Source organism: Nasonia vitripennis (genome assembly GCF_009193385.2).
Source record: "Nasonia vitripennis strain AsymCx chromosome 4 unlocalized genomic scaffold, Nvit_psr_1.1 chr4_random0003, whole genome shotgun sequence".
In the NCBI taxonomy this organism is placed as follows: Eukaryota; Metazoa; Arthropoda; class Insecta; order Hymenoptera; family Pteromalidae; genus Nasonia; species Nasonia vitripennis.
Genome location: NW_022279638.1, coordinates 4,525,391 through 4,546,822, shown reverse-complemented (window position 1 = coordinate 4,546,822; position 21,432 = coordinate 4,525,391). Strand labels below are relative to the sequence as shown.

The 21,432-nt window shown below is 38.7% G+C and overlaps 2 protein-coding genes across 9 annotated transcripts in view; both read right to left on the bottom strand.

Annotated features, from left to right (window-relative positions):
- Positions 1-21,432, bottom strand: part of LOC107981432 (putative thiamine transporter SLC35F3) — a 671,722-nt gene that overhangs the window by 595,482 nt on the left and 54,808 nt on the right. The window lies entirely within an intron of this gene.
- LOC100499164 (uncharacterized) overlaps positions 19,723-21,432 on the bottom strand; it is a 57,100-nt gene continuing 55,390 nt past the window's right edge. For 7 of the 8 annotated variants that reach the window (XM_031928041.2, XM_031928040.2, XM_032601881.1 and 4 more), the window contains one exon: positions 19,725-20,004. In XM_031928041.2, the coding sequence (XP_031783901.1) occupies positions 19,821-20,004 (184 nt within the window). In that variant the 3' untranslated portion in view covers positions 19,725-19,820. 8 annotated transcript variants of the gene reach the window in all.

Sequence of the window (21,432 nt, the reverse complement as noted above, 5' to 3'; positions counted from 1 at the left end):
ACAAAAAAATCGAAAAGCGTAAGGAAGCCAAACGTGCGAAGCGCTAGGCAGTCCGAACAGGAATCCGCGCGCGCGGGCCCTTCGCACGCTCGCAAGCGGGGCCGGCGGCGCGCAACTCGACGCATGCGCGCGCGCTCTCAACGTCGCAACGGAGAGCGAGCAGCGGCGCGAAATTCAAAAAGCCTAAATTTACACCTACACTACTTGAACGAATAAAACGGACTGAACAATAGTTATGATGTAAGGAAATTATTATTGTAATAAGCGTTTTAATTTAAAATTCAAAATATATTATTACTAGTTAAAATAAAAATATCTATTTAGGCTGTTCACAAAATTGATCTGTTACTTCGTTATTATATTTTATTTTATAATACTGAAGAATGTATATTTAGTATTAAGCTAGATTTTAAGTTTTTGTACTGGACCGACGAACAGGTAACTCTGTTTACCTCTTCGGGTAATTGCGTGGATTGTTATTGTCATTATAACTTCTATGTAATTATATTTTCTGGTAATAAATAAATAAATAAATAAAATTTGTGTACAGCGTATCATCAAATCGTGTGATTGTATACTGGTATGTAAATATCTATGTTATCAAGTATGTATGGAATATGGTAATAAAATGATAATACTTATTGGAAATTTTATATCTTTATTTCACATAAATACATATTATATGAATAATCAAAAAAGTCAAACTACTTTCAAATATGCTGATCTGCAATATCCTGTGCCATAGTTTGCCATACTGTGCCATAAATTGTCATACTGTGCCACACTGTGCCACATTATGCCATACTATGCCAAACTGTGCCATACTCTGCCATACTGTGCCACACTCTACCATACTGTCCCACACTGTGCCATACTGTGCCGGAATAGAAATACATATTATTTACTTTTGTATAACACGTGTATTACGTCCTAAAGTGTGCCAAAGTGTGCCAAAGTGTGTAAAAGTGTGCCAAAGTGTCTAAAAGTGTGCCAAAGTGTGTAAAAGTATGCCAAAGTGCGTAAAAGTGTGTCAAAGTGTGTCAAAGTGTGTAAAAGTGCGTAAAAGTGTGTCAAAGTGTGCCTTGGTGTGTAAAAGTGTGTAAAAATGTGCCAAAGTGTGCCATAGTGTGATATACTGTTTAACTTATCCGAATTTAAATACTTTGGCACATATTGGCACATTTTGGCACATTTTGGCACATTCTTACACAATTTACCATATTTTAGCACACTTTGACACATTTTGGCATATTATGGTACACGCAATTATTTCCACTAGGGAAGGTAGCATCCCTTAACTTAATCAAATTAGTATATTGTGTACTAAGGGCGTAAAGTAAGCTTTTTTAGGCTAAGTGTGGAGTTTGCAGTACGAGACAAGGCGAGTACTGCAACCACACAAGGCCAAAAAGCCTACCCATAGCCCTCGGTGCACACCATATTTTTTGTAACATAAGTATGGATTTTTGCGTTTTTTGCATATTAAGTGGGACTGATGCAACTATTTTCATATATATATATATATATATATATATATATATATATATATATATATATATATATATATATATATATATATATATATATATATGCAAAACACATATATATGTGTGTGTGTGTGTGAGTGTGTGTTTTTTCTCTCTTTCGGAGAAGAGGTGTTCCCCATCTGCAATGTCAGCCGTATGTCGGATTCACACCGACTAAACCTATCCTTTTTACGGCCAGATGAAAAACACCCAACCGTATCAAGGAACGCCGTCTTTGCCTTTATTGATCCTCGGTAAAGGCGCACCTAGTTCCATCTTCTGTGCCCTTGTTCCCCGCGGTACGACCATCGAGTAGAGCTTCGCGGGGGGTGGGGTGTAAGACTTTTACGTCCTCTTCTAATTGATGTGGTCGTCATTACGTCTTCTTCTTTCTGCATCATCCGGGCGTCTGATTTTTTCCGCATCGTCCGGTCGTCTGCTTCGTGCGGCATCGTCCGGCTATCCTCTGGACAGTCTGAACCCCGACAGGGCTCAGTGACCTTCGTCTAGATACGTTTTTATTCCGCTGTTTCGCCTTGTCTATACCTTCTTTTCTCTTCGTCATTTCTAACCTTCTTGAGTTGTTTACTACGTTCCAACCATCCTCAGACTTCAACATAGTTGTCATCATTGACTCAGGTGTCACTCTGGTCTGGAGGTAACACTCGAGTTCTTCTTGCTCCATTTGGTATCGGGAACAGTCACAGAGAACATGCTCTGCATCTTCGTTAGCACCCAAACAAGCTGGGCAGTTCGGACTGTCGTCTAATTTAAATCGGTGCAGATAAGCCCGGAAGCATCCGTGCCCCGTCAAAAACTGTGTGAGGTAGTAATTGACTTCCCCATGTCCTCTTTCCATCCAGTCCGCTATTTTTGGAATAAGGCGATGGTGTCCATCGCCCTTTGTCACTAAAATCCCATCTTGTTTGCCATTCGGCCATTGTCTTCTTTCTTGCTGCATCCCAGATCTGCTTCTGAGTTGTCACTTGTTCTTCTTTTAGTTTGGAATACTTCCTTACTTTCCATCGCCAATAGGTCAATCGGCGGTATACCAGCAATAATGCATACCGCATCGTCCGATACTGTACAAGGGTCCTGTTCTACCTCATCCTGTAGTTCTTTAAGGCACCGTCGCTTGTTTTCGCGGATGTCTTCTTAAGTTTTCTCTTAGCGTCCTTCATTTCTTGTCCGCGGGCATCTACTATTTCCTGGCCTCTTCCGGTTTTATAGTATTTCTTTCTTGCCCGTTATTTTCTTCTTCTGGTCCGGTGACACTCGCTGTAAGCACTCTCAACCTCTTTGTCCCACCAATATACTGGTGGTCGTCTACAATTGGGCACTCTTTTCGGCATCGCCGCATCACAGGCTCCTGTGATTTTACCCATCACCTGTTCCGCCTTGCTATTCGCCGTCCCCGAGAGTTGCAATTCTTCCAGTGCCAGTAGAAACATCTCCTTATCAAAATCCTTCGTTTTCCAACCGACTCTGTTGATCCTTATACTCGCGCTGGTCTCTGCTCTGATTTTCTTACCTCCATTATTATGGCCTGGTAATCACTATTTGTGTAGTTTTCACTCACGGTCTACTTGTCAATTGAGCCAATAAGGCAACTACTAACAAGGGTCAGGTCTACAATAGATCCTGCGTCTCTTCTTCTAAAGGTGTTAGTGCTACCCTGATTAACTTACAACAAGTCCAGGAGAGAAGATGCTTCTAGCAGTACTCGTCCTACTTGGTTAGTTCTTTGACTGCCCCACTTTACGGCCCATGCGTTAAATTACTGTCTTTCTTCCCGCAATATCTTGCACGAGTCTGTCAAAACAATTTTTTAAGTATTCGATCCAAACAGAAATTTTAAATGGAAAGAATATCGGAAAATTAGTTTTGATAGCAAGAATAACATTATCACCATTTAAAAAAGAAATATTATTTAATATGCATCAAAAACAATTTTCTATTAGATTATGTTTCGTATTGACAATAAATATATCACAAGGTCGTTCATATAATAAAGTTGGCGTCTATCTGCCATCGCCAGTTATTCGTCAAGATCAGTTATATGTGGCTCTATCTAGAGTATAAGATAGATAATATTTAAAGTTGCTATTAATGAATAATGCAAAGTAGAACAATCGAAAATTAAAGATACAAAAATTAACACTAAGTATATTGTATTGAAAAACACCTTTTACAAGGTAAAATGTTGGCAACTATAAATTTGGTTTATTGATAAGCATTTCTACCAGGGCATCTTCATAAATCTGTACATTTGTATAAGAATTCTATTCTAATTTCTCCTTTAAAATTCATGAAATTATTGAAAGAATTTCGAAGTGTTTGCAGCTTGCAAAGTTTCCATATATGCTTATAAATATACGTTAATAAATGTAGTGAAATCAGTTTTATATATGTCAAGCATCAAGCATTATAGTTTAGCAGATGAGATAATATCAGCTGGCTAGTGGTTATGAAAAAAGGTTACAATCTTCAAAAATATTATTTTAATGCACACTTGACGTCCCGTCATCTTATAGTCTGTTTTAGCGGGCCATAGTTTTTTGGCGACGTTTAACGAGTAGAGCGTCAGTTTTCAGCGACAACTTGTGAGAGAAGGTCACACCAGGACCTGATCGTTAGAAGATTTCAATAAAGTCATAATATCTGATCAACAATGATTTCATAGTTTATTTTTGAACCTTAATGTAGTCTTGTCCCATACAACCATATCCGTGGAGGTCGGCATTGCAGGGGGCGGAGTCGTCGTCGAACTCGAGCGGTGAGAGTTCGTGAAGTTGAAGACAAGCTTATACATTTTCCGTGGATCACGGTGTCGATCTCGCTCGACTCTGTTGTAGCACGGGGTCCTGCATGTTCTGAAGCGATTGGCCAGTGTCCAGTTTTCAGTCCGGCGATATGAACCAAGGGTCCTACCGAAAAATGTCACTTGATATTCAAGTGAAATGTCACTTGATAATCAAGTGAAATGTCACTTGAGAATTTGGCATGATTATCAAGTAATTATCAAGTGATAATCAAGTAATTATCAAGTGAATATCAAGTAATTATCAAGTGAATATCAAGTGAATATCAAGTGATTCTTATGTAACTATTAAGTTAAATTGTAAGTAAAAATGTATTTCATATTGTATGATTGTTATTATCGTTGTTATTTAAAATATTTTGCATGCCAAGCATTGCAGGAAAGGATGCAATTCTACCCTGCTAAAATCCGCAGATCAGAAGCGATCAAAATCATACAGAAATGAGGATTACTAATCAGTTTTAATATGAGTTATTTTAAAATTTTAATTAATTTGAATATTATTATTTTGGGTTGGTCGAGGTAGCTAATATGCGAGTATGTAAATCTAATAAATGTAGAAGGTAGTTGTTGTATTTATTGACTTGTATTTATTTTCGTCTTTGAATGCATGAGTGATGCGCGTGTGCTAGGACTGAGTGACTCGTGACATGTCTCCAGTGGAACTGATCTTTCAGCTCGACGTTGTGCCCCCGAACGCTTCAAAAACTTCTCCCATCGTACTTCTCGTCCAATCAGAAAGCAAAGCGCATGCATCTCATTGGAGGGGAAGCATGCGCACTACGGAAAGTGAAAAGTACCGTTAAGCGCTTTTCAGTTCTGAACCGGCCCGAACAGAAGGCCGTTAATGGTTTTATTGAACGGACGCGCGTCACGGGGAAACCCGTGTCATGTCGAGCATCGGCCGCTCGACGGCGCAATTAAACCGTCGTAGCCCTTTTCCATCCAAGCGCAGATGCAAAGGATCGGAGTTCTATAGTTTTATGGCGCGGCGCGCGCCGTGGAAAAATTGTGGGCGTCGGTCGTTTGCAAATATTTATTTTGCGAACGACCGGGCCTATGCAAATGACTTCCTAATATTGATCAAAGGTGGCGAAGCTGGTACTGCCATGGACGCCATGCTGCTCGCACTCAGAAAAGTGGAAAAATGGTCCTGCTCAACGGGGCTTTCGGTTACCCGAACAAAATTGAGCTCGTCATCTTCACACGCAAGTACAAGATTGGAACTTATAGGGTACCTAGACTTTCAGATACAACCCTGGAGGTGAAGGACTCGGCTAAATACCTCGGTGTTATCCTTGACAGGAAGCTGACCTGGGAAAAACACCTCACGGCCCAGTGTAGTAAGTTCCTAGTGGCATTCTGGACATGCCGTAGGGCGTTTATCTGCACGTAGGGATTCAGTGCCAAAGTTCTCCTATGGCTCTACAAGGCCCTACTTCTGCCCAGGCTTGCGTATGCCGCGCTGGTCTGGCGGCCAAGGGTAGAGAAGGCGGGGGCGAAGAAGACCCTGGAGAGACTACGGGGACTTGTAACGAGGGGGGCTACTGGAGCTCTAAGGACCATGCTCACCAAGGCACTGAAAATACTAGTGGAAGTAGAACCCCTCCACCTTACGATCATAGGGGAGGCAACCATGGCCGCCCATAGACTTAATGCCTACGGGCAGTGGAAACAGGGAACGAGGCATACGCGGCTTCCGGTGAAACTTTACCTCAAACCGAAATTTTATATAAAATCAGACATGATGATAACGCGTTAGTTCTTCGGAAATACGAGATCATCATTCCAACACGACAGGACTAAGAGAGTAGAAGAAATACCCTGCCGGGTACTTGATGAAGGTACTGGCTTCGGTTACTACTGTCGCAGGGATGGAAGGGGTACCTTCTTCTCCTTGGGGCGGTTTACCACGGTCTTTCGACCAGAGATTTGTAATGTATTCATAATATTGAAACAACATAACTATATAATAATAATTATCAATATATTATAAGGATTGACACCAATACAGATATGTTTGAGAGATTACTACTGTACTTTGATCCGTATTTGTCATATATAGAGGAACTTCCAAAAAAGACAAATGAATTTTTAACAGATGATATGATAAGGTTACTATCCCTGGATGATGATCATTATGATAATAATGATGATGATGATGATTATAATGATGATGATAATGATAATAGTAAACATTACGATTTTTCGAGTAATGAAGATAACTGTTAATGTTGTTGTGTGCATTAAATAAAATGTTATGATATACGACAGACTACTTAAGTTTATTTTGATGAACCTCTATGTAGAAATTATGTAAGCAAAAAATGTAATACAAATCATAAACTTATAATTTTTTTATATTGGCATGATATATTCTAGTTATTTAAAGAAATTTAATTAATAATATTTGACCTAAAGAGGATTGTTTGTAATAAAAATTTAAAGCAGTACGATTTCTATAAAAAAGCACGTATTTGAATAATTTATAAGATTATCGGCATTTTTACTTTAACTAATTTTTTTGCTTACTTTTGCGAGTCTTAACAGCGTATTTGGCGATGAGATGATTGTCGAGATCGGCTGTCGCTTTTTACAAAATAATCGTTCGCGCGACCCTACTCTAGTTAACTATCGGGCTACTCCCGGCTGAAAATAATCAAATGAGAATGATATGAGCACTTATATGAGGATAATATGATAATCATATGTGAATCATATGATTATCAGCGCGGTAGAAATAAGTAAGTAAGATAATCAATTTTTATAAAAACTTGCGGTATATCATATGAGAATCATATGAGAATTCCGTCGTATCATATGATTCTCATATGATTATAATATGATCCTCCTATGAGTGCTCATATGATTCTCATATGATTATTTTCAGCCGGGCTTGCACTTGCACTCGCGAGGAAGAGAGAGAGAGAGAGAGAGAGAGAGAGAGAGAGAGAGAGAGAGAGAGAGAGAGAGAGAGAGCACTAAGTTGACGCTAACACGCATGGCGGACTTACAAGTATAGCGTTGTACATGCGCTGGTGCTAAAGGTAATGCTTCGATCGTTGTGATGTCCGTCGGCGCTCAGTCGAGTCGGTTTTCGACGCTTTCTTCTCGCCCTTGGTTACGTGGATGTGCTGGTTTCAGTGGCTCGCTGCCTTGCCTGGATGCTCGGGCTGGCTTTGCCTTGCTACTGCGTCTTCATGGTCGACTGACTTTGCCCTTGTTGGTCTCGATGGCTGCAGAACAACGCCGCTGGGCAGAACGTGCCCATCGGCATACAGACTGACCGGTTGCTTTAGCCACGTGCGTTCGCTAGCGCAGCTAGGATCGGAGAGAGGCTTTTTCTTGTCTACGCTTCGGACTATTCTGTCTCTCTCCCCTTCTCTCGAGATCCTTGGCGTCGCCCGTCTCTCGCTTTCTTACAGCATCTCTATAAGCGCTGCTATTGTCAGCGCGCTCTCTCTTGTCGCGCTGCTTTCTCAATTCTCTCTCTCTCTCTCTTTATGAGTCCAACCTGCCTTTATGCTTTGAGTGCGGCTCCTGACGCCTCGATCATCGTCTTATCGCGCGTGAGTGAGTGTGTCGTTACGCGCGTACTGTACTGGGTACATGCCACATAGAGTGTATGCGTGTGCACTGTCACAATGTGATAGAAATATCTGTGCAAATCACCAAGGAAACCTCATCACTGGTGAATTCGAGCATATGAATGACACTTTTTTATAATATAAACTTGTGTTCGTTTTGATTAACATTGTCTGAGACTGTCAGATCTGTGTAGTGGTATGTGATGTAGTTCTGGATCTACTATTCTGCTGTAGAGCATAGCAGACAGCCTGTTACGCGGCGCATACTGTTGTGTACGTAGGTTAGGTTGCTACTATTTACTTCTTTAACACATGCGTTTTAATAATACTTAAATCACAAATATTTGCGTAAGCGGTGATTTTAAATTGATTTATAATCAATAATTATTGTAACCATATTTGTATGATTGTTCTTATCATATAATTTTTTTATTCATAAGCACAAGCCAGGCTCTAGTCTGCTAGTCAGTTGCACTGCTCAATATTCTACCAGGGTCACGTAACCAAAAAAATTTCAATTGTATCAAATTTTAATTCGTTCTTGGCGATAAAAACGCTTAACAAATGTCCGTCGGTCCGTCCGTCCATCCAGATGTTTTTTTGCATTCGTTCCCCGAAACTTGATGAATTGTATGAATAAAAAACAATTGAATGGTATAAGCAGATACATGTAGTATAGTAGTTTTTATTGTTTTATACTTCTAGTATTTACAATATTACAAAACTATATCAATACATTTTTTTCTCTTTTTTTTATTTTATACATAATACACTGCTATTTTCTTCTTTCTTCTTGCCCTTCTCTCCTCTTCCTCGTCCCTCTTCTCCTCCTCTCGCACCTTCTTTATTCTGCCCTCTTCTTCTGTTCATACGTACTCCGCCCCTTCTACTCTCACCCTGATGTTTCCTCTTCTCATTAGTTCTCCTCTTCTCTTAGCCTCCTCCACCCTTCTCTCCCTTTCTAAAATTGCCGCATTTTTTGCCTTTCTCAGTTCCCAGCTCATCCATTACTCTATTCTTACTTTGTCCTCTTCATTAATCTCCTCTCTCCTTTTCCAAATTTCCTCCATCTCTTCTTTCGATGCAAAAATAATTTTGTTTGTGTCTCTGTTTGATGTCTCCTCCAGTTCCCAGTCTGTCCCGTTTAAAAATTCGTCCAGCCAGTCCCGTAGAACCTTTTTCTCGCCCAAATTTGATCCCTTGTGTATAATTACTCCTCTCTCCCACACCTTGCTTCTGCCCTCAGCCATTCTCTTCATTTTACTTGTTGTCACCATCCTAACTTCACTTTTCACTTTCACATTGTTTGCCTCTTCCGAGCCCTTTCTCTCCCTTTCACGTCACCCCTTTCCCCCCGCTTTTTCATATTAGCCCTCATCTCTTCAACTGCCCTTTGCGTCTTCTCCCTTTCTCTTCTTTCTTCTCTCACTTTACCTTTCAGGATCTCCACGTCTCCTTCCAGATCCGTCAGTTTTCTCTTCACCGTTTACCTATTTCCCCTCTCCAGTTGCATCTTCACCTTCCACTCCTTCACCTTCTCTTTTCTTTCTCTCATCTCTCTCTCAATTTTTCTCTCACTATCTTGCTTTTTCTCTTTCTAATCTCTTATCTTATTGAACGCTCTCTACTTTCTAACCTCTTTCTGCTGATTCCTACACGTGCTTTCGCTTCTGTTCTATTCGTTCCCTTTTCTTTTTCCGCCGCGTTCCTCCATTTGTCTCATTTCTTCCTTGCCGATGTTCCTAGTTTCTTTCTCGCTCTCCTCCTAGGGAATTTTCTTCTGAACTCTCTAGGTGTTTTGCGCGTGCTTTTTAAAACATCTTCCATCTCTCTTCGCCTGCCTTTCCGATTCTTATGATTTTTTTATTTATTTATTTATTCTTATCATTTTTCTCCATTACTTGGTTGCCTTTGCTTTGTTTTACCGTTTCCATATGATACTATTAAGGTTGCCTACTTGAATATCTTCGTCTCATCACAATCTTTCATTACGTGCCTCAGTGTCTCTTCTTCCCTCCCGCATATTCTGCATTTCCTGTCCTCTTCCTTCCTCCAGTAGTAGTTATCTCTTGTTTCGCTCTCTAGACTGAATCTTGCTATTGTTCCTAGTGCCCCTCTTCTTTGTTCTCCTGTCTCCCTTAAATATTTCGGCGTTTCTCCTTGTTCCATCAATAGTTCTCTTATCTCTTCTGCATATTTTGACCCTCTTAACTCCTCTCTCCACTTTTGCCATTGTGTGTCCTTGTTTATCCTCTCAATCTCCTTCTTCACCCCTTCTCGCTCTTCTACTCTTCTGTTATATTCTTCCACAAAAATTCCGTATTTTTCTAGTTCGCTCCTTCTTACGTCCTTCCCTCTTCCTCCTCATTCCTCTCTTTCTTCCTCTTTCTTTAGTAGACTCCACCATTCTCTTAACAAGGAGTTTTCTTTAGCCCTCCTTAATTTTCCTTCATATCTAACTGCCCTATTCCTTGCTCTTGTCTCCAGTTTGAATCGTTTTGTCTCCCAATGAATAACCTGTGCTGGAGTTCTCCCCAGCTTCAGTACCCATTTCATGTATGTTCTCTGGATCTTCTCTAATTCTTCCTTACCTTCCACCCATATATCTCCGCTCCGTAGTCCATTACGCTCTAAACTAGTGCGTCGAATAGCTTTATTCTCATCTTCCAGTTATCTTTGAAGATTGCCTCACCTATCTCCCATACCGTGCCTAACGCGGCGATTGCCTTTCCTTTCACTTTCTTGATCTGTCCCTCTTCCTTTCCGTTCTCTTTCATAGTGTAGCCTAAATATTCAAATTTCTTCACCACCTCTATCTCTTCTCCATTCCACTCGAAATTCTCCTCTTTCTTCCTTCTTCCTCCGTTTCTGAAAATCATAATCTTTGTTTTCTCTGTATTCAATTCTAGACCATTTTTTCTTATGAATCCCTTAAATCTTTTCAGCATTTGTCTTAGTCCACTTGCGTTTGATGCTAAAAGCACCACATCATCCGCGTATAAAATCGACCATAATTTTCTTCTTCCTAAGATGATTTCGCCTTCCTGTACCTTACCCATCTCTCCTTCCAGGTCTGACATTGCCACATTAAAAAGTAGTGGGCTTAGCGGACAACCCTGTCTTACCCCTTTTTTTCGTATCGAAGCTGCCTACTTTCCTTTCTCCTATATTCACTTCATATTCCGTCTTTTCATAAATCTCTTGAACCCTTTCTCTTATCTTCTTGCTCTTCATCATTCTCCACACTTCTTCCCTGTTTATTTTGTCGAATGCTACTTTTATGTCTGCAAAGCAGGCGTACACCTTCCCACCTTTTTTCCTTAGCTCTTGCTTTACTGCCTTGCTCACAACGCATATTGCATCTATCGTCCCTCTCCTTTTTCTGAACCCCATCTGCGTGACGCTCGGTCTGTTCTCTTCTTCTAGCTTCTTCTCCATTCTCCCTCTTATCAGATCTGCGTATATTTTATATCCTGTATCCATTAAGGAAATCTCTCTGTAATTTTTACAGTCTCTCTTATCTCTTTTCTTAGAGATTGGTTTTACCGTCCCTTCTCTCTATTTTTCTGGTAGTCCTTCTCCTTTTCATATTTTTTCCAGTTTTTCCATGAGTTCCTCTGCCAGCCCCTCTTTCCCATGTTTCCATGCTTCGTTCTGTATTCCATCTTCTTCTGGTGCCTTTTTCTCCTTCAGCTTTCTGATTATTTTCCTCACTTCCTCTACTTCTATCCCTCTTTCCTCCTCTTCTACCCCCTTCCTGTTGTCTCTTCTGTTTTCCTGGTCCCATCATGCTGCATTTCCCTCTCTCACAATTGTCCTTTAAAGTGTTTTATCCACTTCCTGTCTTCCATCTCCCTATCTACCTGTTCTCTTTTCCCTTTTCTCCTCCTTTTAATTAGATTCCAGAATTTCTTGCCTGATCTGTCCTTTTTTTCTGTCCATATCGCTCTACAAGTTTCCTCTTTTATCTCCTCTATTTTCCTCTCTGTGTCTATCTCTATTACTAGCGCCCCATGGTCCGATTCTAGTCTGTCTTTTACCTTCATCCTTTTTATCTTTCTCCTCCCTTCTTAATTTACTATCCCGTAGTCTATTACTGAATATCCCATTTTTCCCACATACGTTATTTCCCCTTCCTCATCCCCTTCTATGTTTCCGTTTAATATGTACAGCCCCATTTCTTTTAATCTATCTAGCAACTCTTCTCCTTGTTTACTGTTCTATCCTTCGATTCTCTCCTTTTCTCATTTCCCTCCTCATCCAGACTTCCCCCATCCGTCCCTGTCCTTGCGTGGTCTCCACACCGAAGTACCCTTCCTCCCCTGCCCTTTCTATCATTTTCTTTATCTCCTCATAGTTCTTATTTTTCTTCTCCCTCATATATGTCGAGCCTATCCACCATTCCTTTCCTCTTATCCTAATCTTCCCCCCTAGAAATTCTCCTGATATTTCTTCCAGGAAGCGGCTTTGCCGCTCTTCCCTCTATCTCTATCCTTTTCTATTTGCCCTAACCTCACTCTTTTGTTCTTCTCTTCTCTCTCTTCTCTCCTTTCTTCCTTTCTTGCCCTTATTCCTTCTTATTACCTGTTTCCTTCCTCCCTCTCTTCTCTTTCTCCCTTTCTATCCCTTTCTATTCTTTCTTTTCCAAAAACCAGCGAAACATAGTGTATTATGTATACCTATGCACAACGCGTCTGACTCATCCAAATGGCGCCAAACCTCCCATCTATAAGCAGATACATATGATAAAAATATACATTCCTACCATAAAATATTTTCAAGATGTAGTCCAGATGCATTGAAAGCTGTAAGAACAATTAAAAAAAATAGATGAAATTAATTTATTGATTTTTATATTTTAGACATATATCATGACGTGTGTGTGTTTTTTTATGTGGCGTAGGCAGAGCAAGCTCTGCACAAGTGGCCCTCCGACACCGGATCCACACAGGTACTATCGTTGAACAATACTTCCGGGGGGCCCGTTAACTAGCCTTTTTTAGCTTCTCCTTTGACGTTTAACGTTTCCATACATCCCTTATCCACCAAGGTGATTAGGTGTTCAGGATCAAACTCGTCTTCTTCATTCTGCATCGCCCTGCCGTCTTCTTCGATCTGCATCGTCCAGCCGTCTACTTCAAGCAGCATCGTCCAGCCATCCTCTGGACAGACTCAACCCCGACACCTACGTTCCGTTGCATCGGGTGAAGTAGTCTGGGCTAAACTCAGTTACCTACGTTCCTCAGCATCGGTCTGAGGAGCACTTAGAAGTATTCAACCCTAGCTCCTACGTTCCTCTGCACCGGGCAGGGGAGTGAGAGCTCAACTTTGTGACCTACGTTCCTCTGCATTAGTTTAAGGAATGTTTCGTATCTATTACCTAGTGGCCTTCTTCTAGCAACAGTTTTACTCAGCAGTTTCGCCTTGTCCTTCCCTTCTATTCTCTACGTCATTTCTAACCTTCTTGAGTAGTAATTTATTCCCCCGTATCGCAGATTGGTCCAGCCAACAATATGTGGTATGATGCGGTTCGTCCATCGCCCCTTTCCACTGGAGTCCCATCGTCTTTGCCACTCAGCTAGGGTTTGTTCAATTAACAGTCAATATTCCAATTAGAATTCAGCAGATATAGATAGAAAAGTCTAACTTATATACTAATTCAGACGCCAGCTATCTTTTTTTTTTTATTGTTTGCTGGATTTTTCAACTCGATATGGTTCTATTTATAGCGTTTATTAAAAATAACTTGGTTTTCCTGCTAGCAAATACTGTCTCTGTTTGTTATTAACAATAATAACGGCGAATTAATGGTTTTTAAAAATATCTAAAAAACTACTACACCTACAAACAAATCATCGTGATTGAAAGTTGCTTGAAATATTGAAATGCATAAATTATCATCTGACGTATTTTCGTGTAGAAGCAGTTTTTGCAAAAATGTAACTTCTAGTACCATGTTCCTAACAATTTTCAACCGGATATTGTTGTAATCGAGCAGCTTATTACAAATTATTTTGTTTTCAAAGTGCATAAAGTATTATTTAAAGTATTTTAGTACAGGTGTAGTAGATTTTGCAAAAATCAAATCTAAACGTTCAACTATGCTATGCTGTAATTCAAATTGAATTTTTCTTTAAACATTTCTTTATAAGTTTATATAAAACTCATTAAAAGGTTATGAAATCAGTTCAAAGAAACACCTTTTACAAGGTAAAATGTTGGCGACTATAAGTTTTGTACCCACCATTCTGTATCTTAGTATTATAATTATGATTTCTCCTCTAAAAAGTTATGCGATCCTTAAAGAAATTGTCTAATGTTTATAGTTTACTAAAGTTTTTCTGTATTTTTATCAATATGCGCTAATGAACGTAGTGAAATCAGTTTCAAAAATGTCAAGTGTTACAAATCAGCACACTGACGAAAATCAGTACTTACTCCAAGAAGAATCAATCTCACTATAACTTCAAGATGAAAATCTGCTTTGTGTTTCATGATTCTCTCACATCTAATCTGAATGCTCTAAAATTAATCCAAAATATCTTGTGCAAAAAAATGAGCAAAATCATAAATTCCTCCTTAGTATATAGAAGAATCATTTAAACACAAAGCGGATTTTCATCTTATATAGAAAATAAGTTGTTACTTGTACTTTTCAAAATTATTCTTTTAATGCTTACTTGACGTCCCGTTGTCTTATAGTCTATCGATGAAACACTGGCATTATTACTTTTATGGTGTAAATCTGTTAGATAAAATTAATTAAAATTACAATATTTTTTCATTATAATCTAAGAAGCTTTACTATCAGCATGTTGTCGCAAAAATCATCAAATATACCATGTTTGTTGCAAAGAAAAAATCTCAAAGCTAAATTTAATAATTTGAAAAAATAGTAAGTAGTTTTGGAATCATAATATGATTCATAGTACAGTATGGCTAAAATCCGCTTTCAAGTCACGCCTATCTCAAGTCACTATTTCGAACCGTGTTTATCACACTTGCTACGCTCGTGGGCTAACTACGCTGTGTAAAAAAAAAACATTTAAGTTACACGTATCGTAATGTACCACTTTACTTTGATAATTTTGCTTTAAGATCTGTTTCGATTGAAAAAGCGATAAATCATATTTATGTGGGTATTGATCATTAAGTAAACAATAAGTTGTTTTTAGTAAGTATGCATATGATTTACTCTATACACATCGTAGACTATAAGACAACGGGACGGCAAGTAAGCATAAAAAAAATAATTTTGAACAGTACAACCATTTAATTTTTTATATAAGACGAAAATCCGCTTTGTGTTTAAATGATTCTTCTATATACTAAGGAGGAATTTACTTCATTTTTTTATATTTATGATTTTGCTTGATTTGGATTAATTTTAGAACATTCAGATTAGATGCGAGAGAATCATGAAACACAAAGCAGATTTTCATCATGAAGTTATAGTGAGATTGATTCTTTTAAAGTAAGTAATGATTTTTGTCGGTGTGTGATTTTTAACACTCGACATTTTTAAAACTGATTTCACTACATTTATTAGCGTATATTGATAAAAATACAGAAAAACTTTTGTAAGCTATAAACTTTTAGAGGAGAAATCATAATTATAATACTAAGATAAAGAATGGTGAGAATGGGTATACACACACGCGCGTGGGAATGCCGATACCGCATGTGGCACGTTCCCTAGGTGGTGGATAAAAGAATGCTCATCATCGCGTTGAGGTCTTCTTAACCGGCTAAAGGGTAGAGCAGAAATAAAATATGCTCCGCGGACCAAAAAGGCTAGGGTAAGAAACCCTGAAGATAAATTAAACATGGATAGTGAGTTAATAACATTACTAATTCAAACAGGTTAAGCCACAGAGCCCAGTTCCGACGTCGACTCCGATCGGGTTAGAGATGCAGGCTATATGGAAATTGAGTTTAATGCAACAGGGATAAGAGAGCTGTTTGCATAACGCAAAGGAATGCGCACTTGGACCACCTTGGCAACAGAATCTTGGAATTGATGGATTATGTCAGGGACATGCACAATGTGCACACACAAATTAAAGATCTTGCCCGAATCATAAGAGCAAGCTATAAGAATCTCTGCATGGCAGATGATAACTTACAGCAATGCCAACGCCCGGAAACTCAGGGGAGAAAAACCCAGACAACCCCAAGTCTTAGATTTCGAAAGGCGGGTACAACAAAGGAAGCCCCAACTACTCTGCAAAATAGAAATAGAGAAAATAAACGAGAGGATAACCAACTTAAGAAGGCAGCGTGGCAGGAAGTTGTCACAAGAAAGTCAAAGAAAAAGGAGAAAAGGGCAAGCAAAGAGGATAAAAGTGTCCCTGGCGTTACAAACCAGAATAGGACCAGCAAGGATGGATCGAAGCAGGCAAGACCTCCCAGACCGGGTGCTTTAATCATGCAAAAGGAATGGCAAGGCTGCAAAAGGAAAGAGCTATGCAGACAGTTTGTTAAAAATGCAAGCTGCTCCGTCACTTAACACGCTAGAGAATAGCGTAAATAAAATACGCAGAAAAGTTGCAGGAGATCTTCTGATAGAGCTTAAACGCACAAGAGAAGTCAAAACCTCGGACTTCCAAGAAGCAGTTGAAGCAGTACTTGTGAAAGGCGCCACAATAAAAGCACTCCAGCAAGAAGAAAGCATTAAAGTCAAAAATCTGGACATGCTTAACTCAAAAGAGGAGGTACTAGAAGCACTATAGAAGGAAATTGGCAGAGTGAAGATCATAGAAGAATCTACGATAAGATCTCTGCGAAAGACGCACGGTGACACGCAGATTGCAGTGATACGGGTACCAGCTCAGATAGCGGCTAAGATCACTAAGCTACAGAAGGTCAGAATAGGATGGGTCCACTGTAGGATCTAGGTGGCTAAGCGCAAAAACGAGCCGCGTAGGTGTTATAAATGCGTAGGTTTGGTCCATATCGGCAGAAACTGCACGGTAACTGAAGATAGAAGTAAGCTTTGCTTTAAATGTGGAAAAGATGGGCACAAAGCGAAGGAGTGTAAGAACCAACCCAACTGTGTACTCTGCAAAGGAGGCACAGATAAGAAGAGTGACCAAGCAGCTGGTAGATATGCATGTCGAGTTTACGGAGCTGCAGTAGAAGCCACTGCCAGACGAAGAAAATGAAAATAGTGCAGTTAAATATAAATCACTGCGCGACTGCACAGGACCTACTGAGCTAGTATGTCCGTGAGACAGAGATCGACATAGCCATCGTCTGTGAAGAATACAGAGACCTGAACAAACCATCCTGGGTTATGAACAGTACTGGTAAAGCGGCGATATGGGCATGCGGAAACGCCGCTTTCAAGGAAAAAATGACAAGACGTTATGAAGGATCCATACATATGCTGTAGGAAGAAAACCGATACTGATAGCAGGCGATTTCAATGCCTGGGCAGTAGAGTGGGGCAGCCAAAGAACGAACGAAAGAGGACGAGCGCTATTGGAAGCATTCGTCCTCCTTGACTTGGTCTTAGTTAACCAGGGATGTTCTTACACATTTTAAAGAGGAGATGCAGGGTCCATCATAGATCTCACGTTTGTGAGCAGCTGCCCGATTGGCTACGTTAGATCGTGGATGGTAAGTGATCATTACACAAATAGAGACCACCAAGCGATAATAATGGAGATAGAAATATCAAAACAGAGAACCTACGGGGGGGGGGGGTCAACGACAAAAAGAGTCGGTTTAAAAACGAAAGATTATGATAAGGAGACATTTCTGCCGACTCTAGAAGAAATACAGCTGTTTGGATCTGCGAATGATAAGCTCGAGCAGGTAATAGGAAATATTACCCAAGCCTGCGACGTAACGATGCCGAGGAGGGCTCCCAATAATGGACCACCGCCAGTATACTGGTGAGATAAATGAATTGCCGCTTCCCGCAGCGAGTGTCATTGAACCAGAAGACGGGAACAGCGGGCTCGGAATAAATTCTACAAGACTGGTTGAGGTAGAGAATCAGTAGACGCCCTAAACAAAAAAATAAAAGATGCTAAACGGTTACTTAAGAAAAAAATCCGGGAAAATAAACGACGGTGCCTTAAAGAGTTACAGGACGAGGTTATCCCTGGGGACGACTGTACCAAGTAGTAATGAAGCAGATGAAGGGATGTTATATTCACCCTCCTAAAAGCCCAGAATTGCTGGACCGTATTTTGACCACGCTGTTTCCCTTTCAACTAGAAGTAACAGCTATCCCTGAAGTGGAGGCAAATGACGAAATCATTTCAACAATCACCACAGAGAAATTACTGGCTGCATGCAAAAGAATTGAAAACAACAAGGCTCCAGGCCTAGATGGCAAACCCAATATTGGATTGAAACAAGCTATACAGGCACGCTCCGATGTCTTTGTTAACCTGTACAATTCATGTCTCGAAGAAGGGACGTTTCTTAAGAACTGGTGGAAGCAACGCCTGGTACTACAACCAAATGGAGATAAACCACCTGAAGGAGCTGCCTCAGACAGACCACTCTGCATGCTGGACACCTCGGGCGAGAATTAGAACGCATAATCGGCGTCAGAATGGACCAAGTCATTAAAAAACCAGGTGGACTAGTGGAATATTAATACGGCTTTAGAAAAAAACGCTTTACTCTTAACGCCGTAAGCTTAGTAGTCAACACCGGTAGAACTGCAATAGAAGGGAAGAGATTGAAAGGAGGAGCCAAGAAGTACTGTGCTATTGTTACACTGGTTGTTTAAAATGCGTTTAACTCAGCCAGCTGGGGCAAGATACACGAGGCACTACGGAAAAAAGAGGTACCCGCTTTTATAAAAAGGATTGTCTGACTACCTGAAAAACAGAACTCTTTTGTATGACACAGAGAGCGGCACGAAAACTAATAATTTATGCAAATCACAAAATGTGTTTGTGAATATAAAATGACGATTGCTGTATGTATTTATGCATATCACAAGATGTAATCTGCAAATGCTGTCCAGATAAAAGGGATGCTGCAAACAATTATTTGTGCAGATATGCTCTTTTTTTAAAGCAAATTTAATTCTTTTAAAAAGATCAAACTGTAAGATTTAATCTTTAGAATAAATTGTGCGATTCATTTTTTCAAAAAGACGGAGCAAAATATTATTTTTCACAAAAAATAAACTATGAGATTGAACCTTTACAAAAGAATGAATTGTATGATTCATTCTTTCAAAATGGTTGCCAAAATTTTATTTTTTGCAAAAGATTAAACTGTACATTTTTTTTATAAAAGAAGGAACTGTGCGATTTATTCTTTTAAAATAAAAGTCAAAAGTATAAGAGTAATGATTTATATTTTACCAAAGAAGTAATTGAAGCATTTATTCTTTGCAGCGCCTGCTTTTTTTCTCTAGACTTTAGAATGTACTAGCAGCCATTCAATAGAACTACTTTAATAGAATGTTGACTGTATTGAATATATTATTTATATTCGACGGTAATTAATTCTCGTGGAAAGTTTTTGAAATCTTGCTTTTCATTGGTTATAATTTATCATTGAGTATACATCTAATATTTAATAGTATATTTAATAATGAACGTCAAATAATTAAATAATATTACAATGAATTTCTAAATCACGAACGCAGCGAGTGTTTCTTGCTAGTATCTAATTATTTACTCTTATTTTGTAATTTTCACTCGTGAATATTTTTTTCGGTTCAAAAGTGTTATGTCCCCTTGAGACGTTTGTAGCAGCGCATTAATTCACCACATTACAATAAGAATACAATACAAAACAAATACAAAACATGCATTTCGGTAAATTTGAAATTATTCTTTATATAATGATTTACAAATTAATTTCAAACAATTACTTCTTATTATCATACAACAATTGTACAATGGACATTTATTCATTTTTACTATGTAACATTGCATCAATATCTGTTAGGTACTTTTTTCCTGTACTTGTTATAGCTATGCTGGTACTGATTCCTGTAACTGTAAAAAGTACTTGATTTGCTGGAATAATAGAGCGTAGAACAGACCATATTAATACTGAACCAAAACTAAGCAGCAAAGCACCTGTAACACTTATAAATAAAAAATACGATTTATTAGATCAGCTAAAAAAATAACAAATTTTCAATTGATGAATTATTGTGATAATATAACATATTCGGTTCTTAATACATCTGGCGTATTTTAAAAGCGTTTTGTTTAAAACGTACATTTTGACTCTTGAACAATATAAATTCATCTAGACTCCAATAAAATGTATTATTTTTCCACAACTACTATACGTAATCTTACAACGTAAGGCTAACATCTATTTTTATGATATTATTTGAATAATAAAGAAAAACAATGAAAGTGTAACCATAAAGTTATTGGTGTTGCATTGATGAATAAACACTTTTGTAAGTGCAACATAATCCAACAGTGCTTCGAACTACCACTGAGTAGCACGTAATCAAAATCTGCTATTATGACATCGTACTAGTGCTGAATTTGAAATTTCATAGAGATATTAGTTAAATCATGTAGATTCAAGTTATCATGTACATCAAATACACTAGAAACCAAAAATAGAACTAAACTAAGTTAATACATCCTCTGTACCAATCAACAGAATGTAGAAAATGTTTGGCGACGAAAATACCGGATTTTGCTTCCTTCCTAGGAAATCTTCTAATAGTAATTTTTTGAGTTTAAGCATGTAAAAAGTGTGTTTTGATGAATTTTTGTCGACAAATAGTGTTTTTGAAAATTTTTCGTACGGTTGTGTGTGTGTGTGTGTGTATGTGTGTGTTCGTTCGTTCGTTCGTATACACTTGTAGCTTAGCTCTTTCTCAGCGGATTTTAACCCATCAATTCTCGTTTTCTTTGTTTTTACTAGTACATAGTAGGAAAATAATCCGTTTTTACATATTGTGAACGCGTTTTTATTATAGTGATTTTTTAACTTTAAGATTTCAGTTTTTTCTAATAAAGTTATTGAAAGAGTTAATAAATGTAAATTGCTTCATATGTACCTTGTAATGCAATTCTTCTGTTTTTTTTATACTAACTCGTAAATAAACTAGGTTTTTAGTCTCGCATGTACGTTTGTTTGTGGCAATTTTTCCGATTATTAGCGATTATAGACGCATTCCACGATCCATTCTAACCATAACAACTCAAATAAGTGCCGCGAGCCTATTGGTCCCCCGCGCTCCTGCTCCGTTCAAAGGAGAAATCCCGCTCGTGAAAATTTTTTCTTTTTAATCGTAAGATTACGATTTATTAGGCGTAATAAATCATATCTTATTAAAAAAAAACTAATTATACCATTATTTTCAACAAATAGTAGAAAAAATAAAGCGAAAGCGAAGATAAAGTCTTAAAATAAAATGCTGAAACATGTCTACTCTACGCACCACTATTTATAATTAAATAATATTTATTTATAAAAAATTTGGCACATCAGAGGAAGGCGAGCGAAAGCGAGCAACAAATCCAAAACAAAAATGCCGAAACCT